This window comes from Hipposideros armiger, unplaced genomic scaffold, assembly GCF_001890085.2.
Source record: "Hipposideros armiger isolate ML-2016 unplaced genomic scaffold, ASM189008v1 scaffold_141, whole genome shotgun sequence".
Lineage (NCBI taxonomy): Eukaryota > Metazoa > Chordata > Mammalia > Chiroptera > Hipposideridae > Hipposideros > Hipposideros armiger.
The window spans coordinates 617,190-630,919 of NW_017731491.1; the positions used below are offsets into that span (position 1 = coordinate 617,190).

At 37.0% G+C, this 13,730-nt stretch overlaps 1 protein-coding gene across 3 annotated transcripts in view; it reads left to right on the forward strand.

The window, feature by feature from the left end:
• NSRP1 (nuclear speckle splicing regulatory protein 1) overlaps positions 1-9,235 on the forward strand; it is a 33,099-nt gene extending 23,864 nt beyond the window's left edge. For all 3 annotated transcript variants that reach the window (XM_019650532.1, XM_019650533.1, XM_019650531.1), the window contains 4 exons: positions 2,809-2,937; positions 3,819-4,026; positions 4,988-5,096; positions 7,721-9,235. In XM_019650532.1, the coding sequence (XP_019506077.1) occupies positions 2,809-2,937; positions 3,819-4,026; positions 4,988-5,096; positions 7,721-8,744 (1,470 nt within the window). In that variant the 3' untranslated portion in view covers positions 8,745-9,235. The remainder of the gene's footprint in view (positions 1-2,808; positions 2,938-3,818; positions 4,027-4,987; positions 5,097-7,720) is intronic.
• Positions 9,236-13,730: the final 4,495 nt, after the last annotated feature.

Here is a 13,730-nt window from a genome sequence, read left to right on the forward strand (position 1 = left end):
GTTATTTTCCTGAGTTTTTGACATGAGTGCATAGCTCTGCTTTTTTGCCCTTTTTCTTTTCTAATTTATATACTTAAAGCTATACATTTTCCTCTAAACACTGATCGCTGCATCTCACAAATTTGGTAAGTAGTATTTTTGTTATTCAGTTCCAGATATTTTCTAATTTCCATTATGATTGATTTTTCTAAACATATAGGGATTTTTTTGTTATTGATTTTTAACATAATTTCTTTGTGTTCCAGGATCATGCATTGTATTGTTTCATATCTTTAAAATGCGTTGAGATTAACTTTATGGTCCAATAAATAGTTTTTATAAATACTGCTTCTGTGCTTGAAAAATGTTCTATGTTTCCATTGGGTCAATTGTGTTATCCATAAATATTCATACTAATTTTTTTTGTTTGTTCTATTGATTTCCTGAGACATATGTTAAAATCCCCTACTATGGGTATGGACTTGTCTGTTTTTCCATAGATTTCTGTTCAGTGTTTTGCTTTATGTATTTTGAGACTAAAGTTAATACCATATTTCCCCATGTATAAGACGCACCCTTTTTCGAAAAATTTGGGGTCTAAAAACTGGGCGCGTCTTATACAGTGGTTGTAGATCATTGTCAAGTCATTTAAGAAGCGTGGCATTTCAAATGCCATAGATAGAACTGAAAACAAGGCAATATATGAAGACAGTGATTCGTCATCAGACACAGATGAGGACAAACTAATGGTTGGGAGTTTTGACAGTGATGAGGAGTTGTATGAATTTTATGATGAATAAAACTTGAGTTCAATAACTTTATGTAATACACTTTTTTTCAAATTTTGGGCCCCCAAATTAAGGTGCGTCTTATACATGGGAGCGTCTTATATATGGGGAAATACGGTAACTTGTTTCTACACAAGTGCTCTCCTTCCACTCCCGCAACAGTACAAAGGCATGTTATCAATTTAGAACAGCCTCACTGCCCCTTTTCCCTTGCTTTTTGTTGTCATGGTGGTTATTATTTCTTAAATTCCATGTTCCCCTCTTTGAGTTCTCCAGGTTGGTTTTTGAGGCGGGAGCAGCAGTGCTAATTCACCATGTAGGCAGAAGAATCATTGTTTTTCTAAGGTTAAAGTAAAGGTTGAAAAGGAGGAAAATTTTTTAAAATTTTTGTCTTAATATTTCATAACGTTTTTAAGTTAGCGTGTATATCATTCCAGAGTCTTTTTCTGTTTGTTTTGGTTTTGGTTTTTTTAGTTGAGCCATCTATTGGCAGCTCAGTGGCAGCTCAGCTCAGGATGGGAATCGAACCACAGTTGCTCAGAGCTCAAACTCTTGAGCGAGCTCTTAACCAACTGAGCCACTCGGCCGGCCCCATTCCAGCAACAATTCTTAATTGTTGCTATGCAAAAACCTGAGAATATCAAGTCAATTCTTTGAATAATTATAATATCACCCTTTCACTTGAAAAGGATCCCTCTTAGGTTCCACATTGCAGTAGGCAATGTAACAATTAAAGAAAAAGGAAAAATGGGTGATCTCAGGAACTTACAAGCTGGCGCAACAGACTAAGATTTGTGAAACAACTAGAAAGCAGTATCATCAAGCGTATCATTAAGAGCTAAAATATTGCAGTATAGAATGTGCCATCAGAAAGAAAGATCATCGGCCGGCCGAGTGGCGCGTTGGTTAAGAACTGGCTTAGGACGCCAGAGGGCCCTGGTTCGGATCCCACATATGAGGGCCAGTGACACTGCCCCCTACAGCTAAGATGCTGAACAACAGCTCAACCTGGAGCTGGGCTGCTGTGAGTCACCGGCGACGGCGTAGGCTGCAGCCCCTGCTGCAGTGGGTTGCCATGGGCTACCGTGTGTAGCCAGCAGCAGCGTGAGCGGCCAGCAGCCTCAGTGAGCGGCCATCCAGAAGCCGGTGACTGATCTGCCTCGCCTGGGAAGAGTACAATGATGGTGCCAACTTGGGCCAGTGAAGCAACATTCTCCACAACAAAAGAATAGCAACTTGTCTGTTCCCCATCCCCCAATTCCCCAATAAAAAAATCTTAAAAAAAAAAAAGAAAGAAAGAAAGATCATGGGAGGTAAAAGTCCTCAGAGATGCCTCATTTAAGAGGTAGAGTTTGAGTTTAGCTCTGAAGTGCTAAGTAAGATTTTGATGGTCTGAAAGCAGAAGGAAAAGCATTTAAGATAGAAGGAACATGATGAAAAAAGGCAGAGGACTTTATATAATTAAATTACAAAAAATTTTAATTACAGAATGTCCCCACTTTTCTGTTATGTTGGGAGCTTTTTAAAAAGTATTTCCTACCATTTAGGAACTGAACATTCTATTTGGTAACTAAATTAAAAATGATATAATATATAATATAGGTATCTCATAACCAAGGTTAGATGTTTCTAAGTCATACCTTGGACCTTTTGATGTGAATACTTCTATTTATGTACAAATGAATAATAATAGTTAATGTTTATTGAACAATTACTTTCTGTCAGGCTCTAAGTATTTTAAGTTTATTAAGTTATTTAATGATCACAACAACTTGGAACATAGATAACAATTCTCATTTTTTTTAGATGAGAACTGAAACACAAAAAAAGATTAAACAAATTTGCCAAAGTAGCTAGTAAGTATAGAACCAGGATTCAAACCCAGGCAGCCTGGCTCCAGAATTGATGTTCATATTTTTTGTCTTAAAATGTGCTTAATTTTATATATTTCTGATCCTTTCTCAAGAAATTCCTTAGATTTTTTTGTGGTTATCTGTTCACTGGCTCTTTTTTGAAACATTGTTTAATTTTTTTTTTTAAGACCAAATTGGAAATCCAGAAGGCGCTTGCAGAAGACTCTACTGTATACGAATATGACAGTATTTATGATGAAATGCAGAAAAAAAAGGAAGAAAATAATCCCAAATTACTCTTGGGAAAGGACCGAAAGGTTTGTAGCTGAAAATACAAACTTTCTTTGACCTTGACCTGCATTTTGTGTCTTAATTTATTTCAACATGAAGATGATCTGAGAAAAGGCTTTTAGGTATCTGAAGTGTGAAGAGCCCCTAGTTCCAGTTATTACAGATTTGATTTAGAACCCAGGAAGCTTTACATTTAGTATTACAGCAGGAACAAGTGAATTATCTTACCAGTTTGCAAGTTTTGTTTTTTACTTTAAAACCTTTGCAAATAATTGTTTGAAAATTTTTTCTTAGAAAGTCTCTGCCCTGCTCTTGCTCACCTTTGTGTTGTATCATCCTCATTTTTTATTACTTCCTGCCTGGTAACTGAATCAGCTATACATACCATGAACAGATTTTTAGTTTGAAAAAAATTTGAGGGCTGGAAGAATTGGAGTAAGTTCAAATTTTCTGTCACTCTTATTCTTTCACAAGTGCAAACTGATTTTTAATGATCTTTACATCTTACAGTATCTACAAATAAAGTGGTGGTGTAAAATTATATTAAATCTACTATTTTAAATAATCATGTTTTAACTAATGTGAAAAACTAGTAGGAACCTTTTCGATTCATGTATCTGTTGAAGAAGCAGTAAGAATATAGCATTAAAAAGGGTAAGAAAATCGGGGGAAATTACTTATTACTTTTGAGATTTAAAAAATATAGTAAAATAACACTTTGAATAATTTTGGTCTTTCCACTTACATTTTTGAAAAAAAATTTAGTTTTAATCTTGCTAGTAAATTCATATTGACTTTTGAGAAGATGACAATTCTACCTATTTGGATATTTCTATCTTAATGAATTCATGATAAAAAATAGAATATGAATAATTACCTTGACTCCTAATATTATTTTCTTATCTAGCCCAAGTATATTCACAACTTACTAAAAGCAGTTGAGATCAGAAAAAAGGAACAGGAAAAAAGAATGGAAAAGAAAATACAGAGAGAACGAGAAATGGAAAAGGGAGAATTTGATGATAAAGAGTCATTTGTGACATCTGCTTATAAGAAAAAACTGCAAGAGAGAGCTGAAGAGGAGGAACGAGAAAAGAGAGCTGCCGCACTTGAAGGTGAAATGGAAGAGGGAGAGGGTAGAAGAAGACATGCAGCAAAAAGCTGCCCTGTGGTTAGCCATTTGCTCTGTCACGGGACTTTTAGGTTATAATATTGTGGTTATAATTCATGTATATGAATTCAAGGTACAAGGTATGATATTATGTAGTATTATAAAACAGAGGAGATTTTAACTGAAAACACAGCTGCACTCCTAGTAACTGTTACTTCTGAACTTTTCACTTACATCTCATTTTGTTGCTTAAACCTATGGTCATTACAAGTCATTGCCTTGGAAAATGATTCCAAATGTAGAAACATTGATTACAAGGCATAATACCATGACGTTTGTCAGAAGCAATACAAACCAAGATTTAAATCCTAGTTACATTTTTTGGGATGAGAAAACTAGAGGAATATCACTAGAGGAGAATCAACTGGGTATTTAGAAAAACAGTAACATTAGTTCAAGAAAGAACAAAGATGTGCAGAGGCCAAAGAATATCATATAGTGCCTTCAGTGCTTTCTACTCGTGATCATTTTTCAGGATCTAAATAAAATACGTACTTACAAATAGCTTAATTGGCAAATGCTCATCAGCTTGAAGTGGAAGAAAACCAAATCTGTAAGAGTTGGTCTAACCATGTACTGTGTCATCTAGAGCACCAGTCAATAAACTTTCTATAAGGACTACATAATAAACATTTTAGGCTCTGTGTACCGTATAATCTCTGTTTGCAACTACTCGGCTCTGCCTTTGTATCGCAAAAGCAGCCCTAGACAATACATAAACAAATGAACAAGGGCTCAGTTCCAATAAAAGTTGATTTAGAAAGATAGACCTACAGGCTTTAGTTTGCCTGCACTGATCTAGACAGTAGTTTACATCCTGTGTATGCTTTATACTCCTATATCTGTAAAACTGAACTGCATTTTTGCTTTGTTGAACATATTCTTACTTTTGCTTTCCCTCTTAGCACGTTTGGATGTAACCAAGCAGAAAGATCTCAGTGGATTTTACAGGCACCTATTAAATCAAGCAGTTGGTGAAGAGGAAGTACCTACCTGCAGCTTTCGTGAAGCCAGGTGAGACGTGGCATATGGAACATTTAGAAGAAAGATACTGTCATGATGTGTGATTATGGGATCATTTTAACCCTCTAAAAGATTGAGGATTGCATGTTGTTTTGTCAGCCAAACCTGACCTAATTGAAATGAATGGGTAAGGATTTACAGTTTCTTAATTTAAAAACCTGCAGATTAAGTTCAAGATAATTTTTATTCTGCAGTAATCCTGTATGCATGTTTAGGTAGTATATAAAAAGAGATGTGGGTTATTTTCATAAATAGGACCCATCCTCCACTAAAGGCAAGATTCACATGTCAGGGGCTAGAAATTTGTGGCTGTTTGATATTAAATATAAAATTTTGGTAACAGTGGCCACATCTCAAGTACTCACTTGCCACATTTGGCTAGTGGCTATCATATCAGACAGCACATATATGGACATTATCATTTCTGCAGACATTTCGATTAGTACTGGTCTGGAAAGGAAGGATTGGAGGATTTTTTAATAAAATGATAAGGTATTAAATTGGAATGGTGAAATGATTATGCCATAAGTATATAGTTGAAGGTAAAAGGGAGAATTTTTCCTAACTTGTATTTAAGTAAACTTTTTTGAGGAACAGAAACATTCAGATAAGAGGATCTGAGTCTGTTGCTCGGGAAAAGGGAGAGAGTGGAATTAAGAGTGAAGAGAGGGAATTACCGTATTTGCCGGCGTATAAGACGACCCCCTAACATTTCCACTCAAAATACAGAGTTCGTTATATACTCGCCGTATAAGACTACCCCCTCTTCTGCACACCTTCCACACACCAAATAAAAGGTAAAACAATATCAGATTTGATTTGGCCCACTGAAGTGCAAACAAGCGTATTGTATTTCGTGTCACCACATAACCGTTTTGGCGATGTTGAGCCACCATGTCTGCTACATGTTTTTCGAGTTCTGGCCAGTGTGGGGTGCCTCTTCTTAATGCACACTTACCCCTCGGCATACTCTTTAATGCTTTCTCATTTGATTTCCAGTCCCGAACCATCTTTTCTGTTACTCCATATTGTCTTGCAGCAGCACAATTATTATTTTCCTTAGCAAAGTTTATAACTTTCAGTTTAAAATTTGCATCATACTTCTTTCTTTTGGCTGGTGCCATGATAGGGATGATAGGGGTTTGACTGGTCGACATTTTCTATGCTGTACTGTACAATGGTGCAGTATTGTGGTTGGCTGTTGGCTGTATACAAAGCCTGATTTGATTGGTCCCTGCTCCCTGTTTGCCCGCCCTGTCACTATAGCAGTCTGGTCCACCCTTGCATCAGCATCTCCCTGGGACCTCACTAGTGCACAAGTGCGAGCTCTTCAACATTCTAACAGGCACCATGATAGCGCAAAATCGCGAATCTTCAATGTATATGTAAAGAAATATACGGTAACCCGAATTTACCACACTCGCAAAATCGCACACAGCCGAGCATACACCCAGCAGCGCTGCTGATACCTGAACGGTATGTGGAATGAAGTGGGCGGGCATCGGGAGGCCACTATGGCACGGGGCAAGCACTATGGGTAGTCTATCTGAAGTGTACCTGGCGTATAAGACGACCCCCCACTTGGTGGCATATTTTTCAGGGCCAAAAAATCGTCTTATACGCCGGCAAATACGGTAGGTTTATACTTTGTACCCCACCCTCCACCTGCTAGTTTTTTATTACAAATTTGATGAGAATTATGAGTCTGTGTATATTTGAGGTTGAGATCTTGAATAGAAAATAAGTTTTTCTGTTAGACTTTAATCTGGAATGGTGGTGAGGCCAGCCATGATACTTCATAACATCATGAATAGTTGCACTTCTCAGAGTCTAATAGAATTCCTAATTATTAGTGAGTACATTAGCCAAGACATAGCTATTGTTCTGCTAGCAATTCCTAGAGAACCATAGTTAACTGCTCTATTAGTGCGATTAGTAAGAATGAATGTGTGAGTAATGTAAATAAATTAACCACACTTATCAGCTGGGAAAATGTAGATGATACAAGCATTTATAGTGTTACTGATTGTAATAGGTGAATGAATATATTTACATATTTCCATTTTGTTGTAATAAGCGCCAGGGGGTATATCAGGATACTGATGCCTTTTTAATCATAAGAGAGTTTATTTAGTGATACTTAGAGTTAGATTTTGTTACCATTTTGCTGTGAAAAAATGTCATCTTTTTGCAGGACTTTCCTTAAAATTTTTTAGAAAGAAAAATAAAAATTGAACTAAGAGCCACAACTTGAGCTTCATGTTGTGAAAATAACTACTAAGATCCAGAATATATCTTACTTTTTTCAATTTTTCTTTGTCTATGCTTAGCAAAAATGAAGACCTTGCCTAGACCCCTGCCTGAAAGTTGTAGTGGTCCGGTACAGAAGGGCTCATTTTCTTTTTCACTTCTACCAATATTGAAAATATTCTGAATGGTTAGAGAATGCTAGTTTGCAGATGTTTGCTAGGTAAATAGACATCAGCACCTTTTTTTGCATTTGGATAACTATAAAGTATATATAATTGTAGTTGTATTGATTTAATTATATGAATACTTCATTTGCTTACTACAATTGATAATACGGCATTTAGTGTTAAATTATTTTTTTGAAGGTCTGGGATAAAGGAAGAGAAACCAAGGGGTTATTCCGATGAAGTAAGTTCAGAGAACAGAACACATGAGAAATGCATTCTCCAGACTGTTGTGAAAGTAGAGGAAAACCTAGATGCAGACAGTGACTTTGATAACAGCAGTGAGGATGATGAAATGGAAAAAAATAAAGTGAACTGCAGAAGGGAAACGGGCACAGAGAGCTCCATGAATGACTCCAAGCATCACAGGCATCAAACCCACTCACGGTCATCTAGTGAAGAAAAAGAACATGGTACCAAACACCACACAAAAAGTTCCAAGTCAAGAGAACATGAGAAAAGGGAAGATCAGCACCAAGAGAGACAATCCAGGGCCCAGGAGAACTATTACACGGACCGTAATTACCGAAAAGAAAGGGATTTCCATAGGCACAGAGAGGCCAGTCAGAGAGATGACCACTGGAAGAGGCATGAACAAGAAGATAAACTGAGGGGAAGAGATGACAGAGAAGGGAAAAGGGAGCGATATCCCACAAGAGAACATGAAAGAGATAGACAACGAAATGATCATGACCGACACAGTGAGAAAGAAGAGAAGGAAGAGAAAAGCAAAGAAAAAGCAGAGCATGTGAAAGCAAGGAAAGAAAGATATGAAGACAGTGATAAATACAGAGAGAGAGAAAAACGAGACCTAACTGTTCAATTTTCAGAAAGAAAGCGAGACAGAAAGGAAAACAGCCCGAATTCTAGGGCAAAGGATAGGTTTCTTGACCAGGAAAGAGCCCACAAGAAGAGAAACATGGAAAAGGACAAAGAAAGAAACCCAGAGAAACCCTCTAGTTCTGAAACATCACTGGAAGCAAAACACAGAATCACAGAGGAATGCCAAGAGACTGGCAAAGAACAAGAGAGACTAGATGAGGCTGCGAACAAGTTTGCAAAGCGGAACAATGAAGAAACTGTAATGTCAGCTAGAGACAGGTACCTGGCTAGGCAAATGGCACGGGTTAACGCAAAGACATATATTGAGAAAGAAGATGATTGAGTGTTCCTGCAAGATGCTGTGTGAACATGTAAAGGAGTATGTTAACAGCGGTTGGAAGGGTATTTTCAAAATTCATTTTTGGTTTAGGTTTAAGTCAAAAGTCAATCCTTTTATCTTGAATATTTGACTGAATTGATATATAATATTGACTTAGATACATAATATTTACTTATCAATACCACATTCTTGTTGTATTTAGGCAACCCAAAGAGTGTACTAAATCCTGGTAGGAACTTTATGAGGAAAACTAGCTCCACTACAACCATTAAGAAAATAATTTAAACAATTCTCCTAATGTTGGTTTTGTTGCAGGAACTGTTTTATAAATATTGTTTCAGATAAAATTATGTGGATTAGAACAATAGAGAATATTGTTATACTTTATGTTTTGAAAGTGTAAAATGGATATACATCTTGTCTAAAAAACTTTTTAGCTTACACCATAGTTGGCTTAACTGAAAATAAAAATAGTGATATGTTTGTACATTTAACTAATGCTTATATTTTATTTTAAAAATAGTCACTCATTTATGCCATAATTCCTCTCTTTTTTTTTTTCATTAAAAATCACTGATTCTATGGGGGTGGGAGGGCAGTGGATGGGGGGTGGGGGGTTGTTACTTTGTGAGGGTGAAAAGGGTAACTATTGCATTGTTCTGTACACCTGAAACTAACAATAAATAAANAACAATAAATAAATAAATTAAAAAAAAAAAAAAACAGTGGTAACCAACAATAAAAAAAAAAAAATCACTGATTCTAAAACCCTAGCAAGTTAGTAAATTGGTTTTGTATAAAAATCAGTTTTAGCTAAGTGTGAGAAAATGGAGCCATTTAGCCTAAATGAAATTAGCTAAAGATCCAGCTGGCCTATTTATGTATCAAAATAAAACTAGAACTTCTGTACTCAGTGTTTGAAATTTATCACTTGAAATTAAATATTGTAAATTATTTATGGGAAAAGGATGAATGATATGGAGAAAATAGTTCTCTAACAGGACTTGCCATTAAGAAAGTGTTATTTGTATCTCTTACACTTTATCATAAAGAGTTACCCCATTTTATTTTTAGGATAAATTTAGTTTAATAAGAATATTGACTTTTGGCCTTTTGAGCTCCTTCTTTAGCTCTGCCCGCTCCAAACTCTTTGGAGTGTACTTTCTCTTCTAATAATGGCCCTTGAGCCACTCTCTACTGCTCAGGCCCGCTTTTCCTTCTTTGAAATGTACTTTTTCTTTTAATAAACTGTTTTTTCACCACTGTAAAAAAAAAGAATATTGACTTTTTGAAAATTATATTAAGGATCAAATTTAGCATTCATAAGTCATTTTATTATACTTTTGAAGCCAGAAAAGTAACATGAAAGCTAATGCTCTTATCTCTTGAATGACATGTTAAATATCAGTTACATCCTAATATGGTAAAACCTTGGATTGTGAGTAACTTGGTTTGCGAATGTTCCACAAGACGAGCAAACATTTCTAATACGTTTTAACTTGGTAAATGAGCAGTGTCTTGCAATACTAGTAGTTTATTTCTGGAACGAATTGTGTGCACAAACCAAGGTATTACTGTATTTTAAAATACATCAGATCAGGGCCGGCCGAGTGGCGCAATGGTTAAGAACTGGCTTGGTACGCCAGAGGGCCCCGGTTCGGATCCCACATATGAGGGCCAGTGACACTGCCCTCCACAGCTAAGATGCTGAACAACAGCTCAACCTGGAGCTGGGCTGCCATGAGTCGCCGGCGACGGCGTAGGCTGCAGCCCCTGTGGCAGTGGGTTGCCATGGGCTACCGTATGTAGCCAGCAGCCAGCGTGAGCGGCCAGCAGCCGCAGTGAGCGGCCGTCCAGAAGCCGGCGACTGATCTGCCTCAACCGGGAAGAGCGCAGTGATGGTGCCAACTTGGGCCAGTGAAGCAACGTCCTCCACAACTAGACTGAAGAACAAAAACAACAGCAACTTGCTGTTCCCATCCCCCCAATTCCCCAATAAAAATCTTTAAAAAAAAAAAAAAACAGATCAGTAACAAACACTTAAAAAGCACTGACTCAGTGTGCACAGAGGAATGCAGTATAATAATGTAACTGAAAAAGTGAGGGTGAGATCATGGAAGACCATGAATGAGAGGCTAAAAATCTTCAACTTTGATAGAGAACTTGGTTCCTTTGTTAGGGTTGTTATCACTAGAGCCAGATATTGAAAAGATTAACCCTAGTATGCAAGGCATAGTCTAGGAGGGTGAGACCGGAATCTGAGGGACCTGATAAGAAGCTGTGGGTTTCCCTTTTCCCGTAGTTCAAAGACTCACAAAGCAGCTTGGATGTTTTAGCTAGGAAAAGCTGTATACAATTGACCCTTGAACAACATGAGTTTGAACTGTGAGAGTCTAATTATATGCAATTTTTTTCGATAAACAATGTAAATCGTTCTTTATTATTTTCTTAACATTTTTAAAGCTTACTTTATTGTAAGAATAAAGACATAATACATACAACACACAAAATACGTTAATGGACTGTTTATGTTACTGGTAAGACTTCCAGTTGGTCAACAGTAGGCTATTAGTAGTCAAATTTGGGGGGAGTCCAAAGTGATAAAACCAATATTTGACTGTGGGAGGTCGGTGCTTCTAACCTCCTCACCCCCGTGTTGTTCAAGGATCAATTTGTGTTATTAACTAAGTTTGACATAACTCAGGGAGAAGCTGCAAATTAAAGGTTTCGTCTATGTCCTTTCCCATATAGTTCATGTTTTTCCCTCTCTGGCATTCATTCACCCTTTTTCTGGGAAAAGTGCGTTGATTTTCCCTGGAAGTACCCCTTCACTACTCTGTCCAGTGATTCAAATGGGGCCGAATAGACTCCCGGAAAGGTTTGTGACTTAGGCTAGGCCAATTCTGAGATTTGTCAGAACTTGAGATGTTTTCCACTAGCATTGCCAAAGGTGAAGATGAAGTAAGAACAGAGTTGCATGGGACAATGAGTGCCTGACTGCCTGACAGAAGAAAGCCCACACAAAAGAAAACAAATGAGAAAGACAAAGACTTGATGATTACTTTTGAGTCTGGCTCTAGTGAGGCATATGTATTTCTTAGATACTTAAACCAATACTTTTCCTTTTTCCCTTGGGCCAATTTAAATTGGATTTCTGCCACTGTAGCCAAAAAGCTCTATTTGATACAAGGTTCCACCTATGATAATTCCATGCCAAGTTACCGAACATTCTTAATAAACTTCAAAATTGTATGACATGCATAAAGTACATATATTTGAGTATATAGTTTAATGGATTTATACAGATTGAACACACCAGTTCAAAAATAGAATATTACCTGCATCACAGAAGCTCCCCTCAAATCCCTTCCCAGCCTACTCCCCACCTTGACTTTTAACACCATAGATCAATTTTGCTTGTTTTCTAGATTGTATAGTACTTATCCATCTACTATTGACGGACATGGAGTTGATTCCTATTTGGGGTTATGAATAATGCTTTTTAGGAATATTTTTGTACTTGTAGTATGTAAACACACACACACACACAGGAGGTCAGATAATTAAGTTCATGAACTCATCCTAGAAAAAGTGCCACATACCTCATTGCTGAATATCACTACGGTCATCTTCAAAGTACTCCCCTTGGGAAGCTATGTACCAATGCCAGTGCCTACCTAGTCCACCCTTCAAAGCAATTTTGGAACTCTTTCTGGAATGGCCATCAGGGTTGTTGTATTACCTTTGATGTCCTGAATGTCATCAAAATGTCTTCAATATTTCCTTTATCTCTGGGTAAAGAAAGCAGTCATTGCGGGCAAGATCAGGTGAGTAGGCAGGGTGTTCCAATACAGTTATTTGTTTACTGGCTAAAAACTCCCTCACAGTGCCGTTGTGAGCTGGTGCATTGTTGTGATGTAGAGCCATGAATTGTTGGCGAAAAGTTCAGGTCAATCTAACTTTTTCATGCAGCCTTTTCAGCACTTCCAAATAGTAAACTTGGTTAACTGTCCAGTTGGTACAAATTCCTAATGAATAATCCCTCTGATATCCAAATAGGTTAGCAACATCGTTACGACAAGTTTCCGAACTTGTCAGTGTGTGTGTGTGTGTGTGTATAAATTTTTTTTTTATTGGGTAATTCCTAGGCATGGATATGCTGATCCATAGGGTATGCATATGTTCATTGTTAGTTTTCTAAAATAGTACCAAAATCTATTCCATCAATGTATGAGAGTTCCACTTGCTCCACATTCTTGCTTATACGTGTAGTTGTTTATCTTTTGTCTTTTTGTTGGTCTTAATTTTAGCCATTCCAATGGATGGGATGATATCTCATGGTTTTATTTAGTGATTCCCTGATGGCTATCATATATCGATCTATACACATAATATAGTCCTGTCCAGTGAGAGGATTTGGTATCACTGACACCCTGATAGCAATGAGCACAACCCAGCACCTAGATCTTGGTTTCTAAATACATTCTTCACTAAGGAACCAGGGCTTCTTAGAGAAATGGTTGTGGCAGAGAAAGTACAAGATGATACTGAAATATCTTCATCCAGAAGGTGAGGAAGTTTTCCAAGAATTATGAGGACATGTCAAAAGGGCACAGAAGCTAGCTTGAAAGGAACTCACTGACTATATATGGGACAATTTGAGCATCAAAATAATCATAATCCACTAAATAAAAATCCGTAAAAAAAAAACGAATTGAAAGTTTAGATGAACTGGATGTTTGCACAGTCTCCGTAATCCCTTCCTACAAAATGCTTATTAATTACAAAAAGAAAATATAGTAGAAAGCCTGACAGATGATACCTAAATCAAATGATTGAAGTTAATATCACCAGGATGGGGACAAATCATACCGTGCTCTACCTGATAGGATGCTGTGAGACACATTATCATGATATTTCTGCCAAAAATACACAGCCTTGAATTTATTCATTAGGAATCAATTATCAAATCAAATTGAAGTACATTCA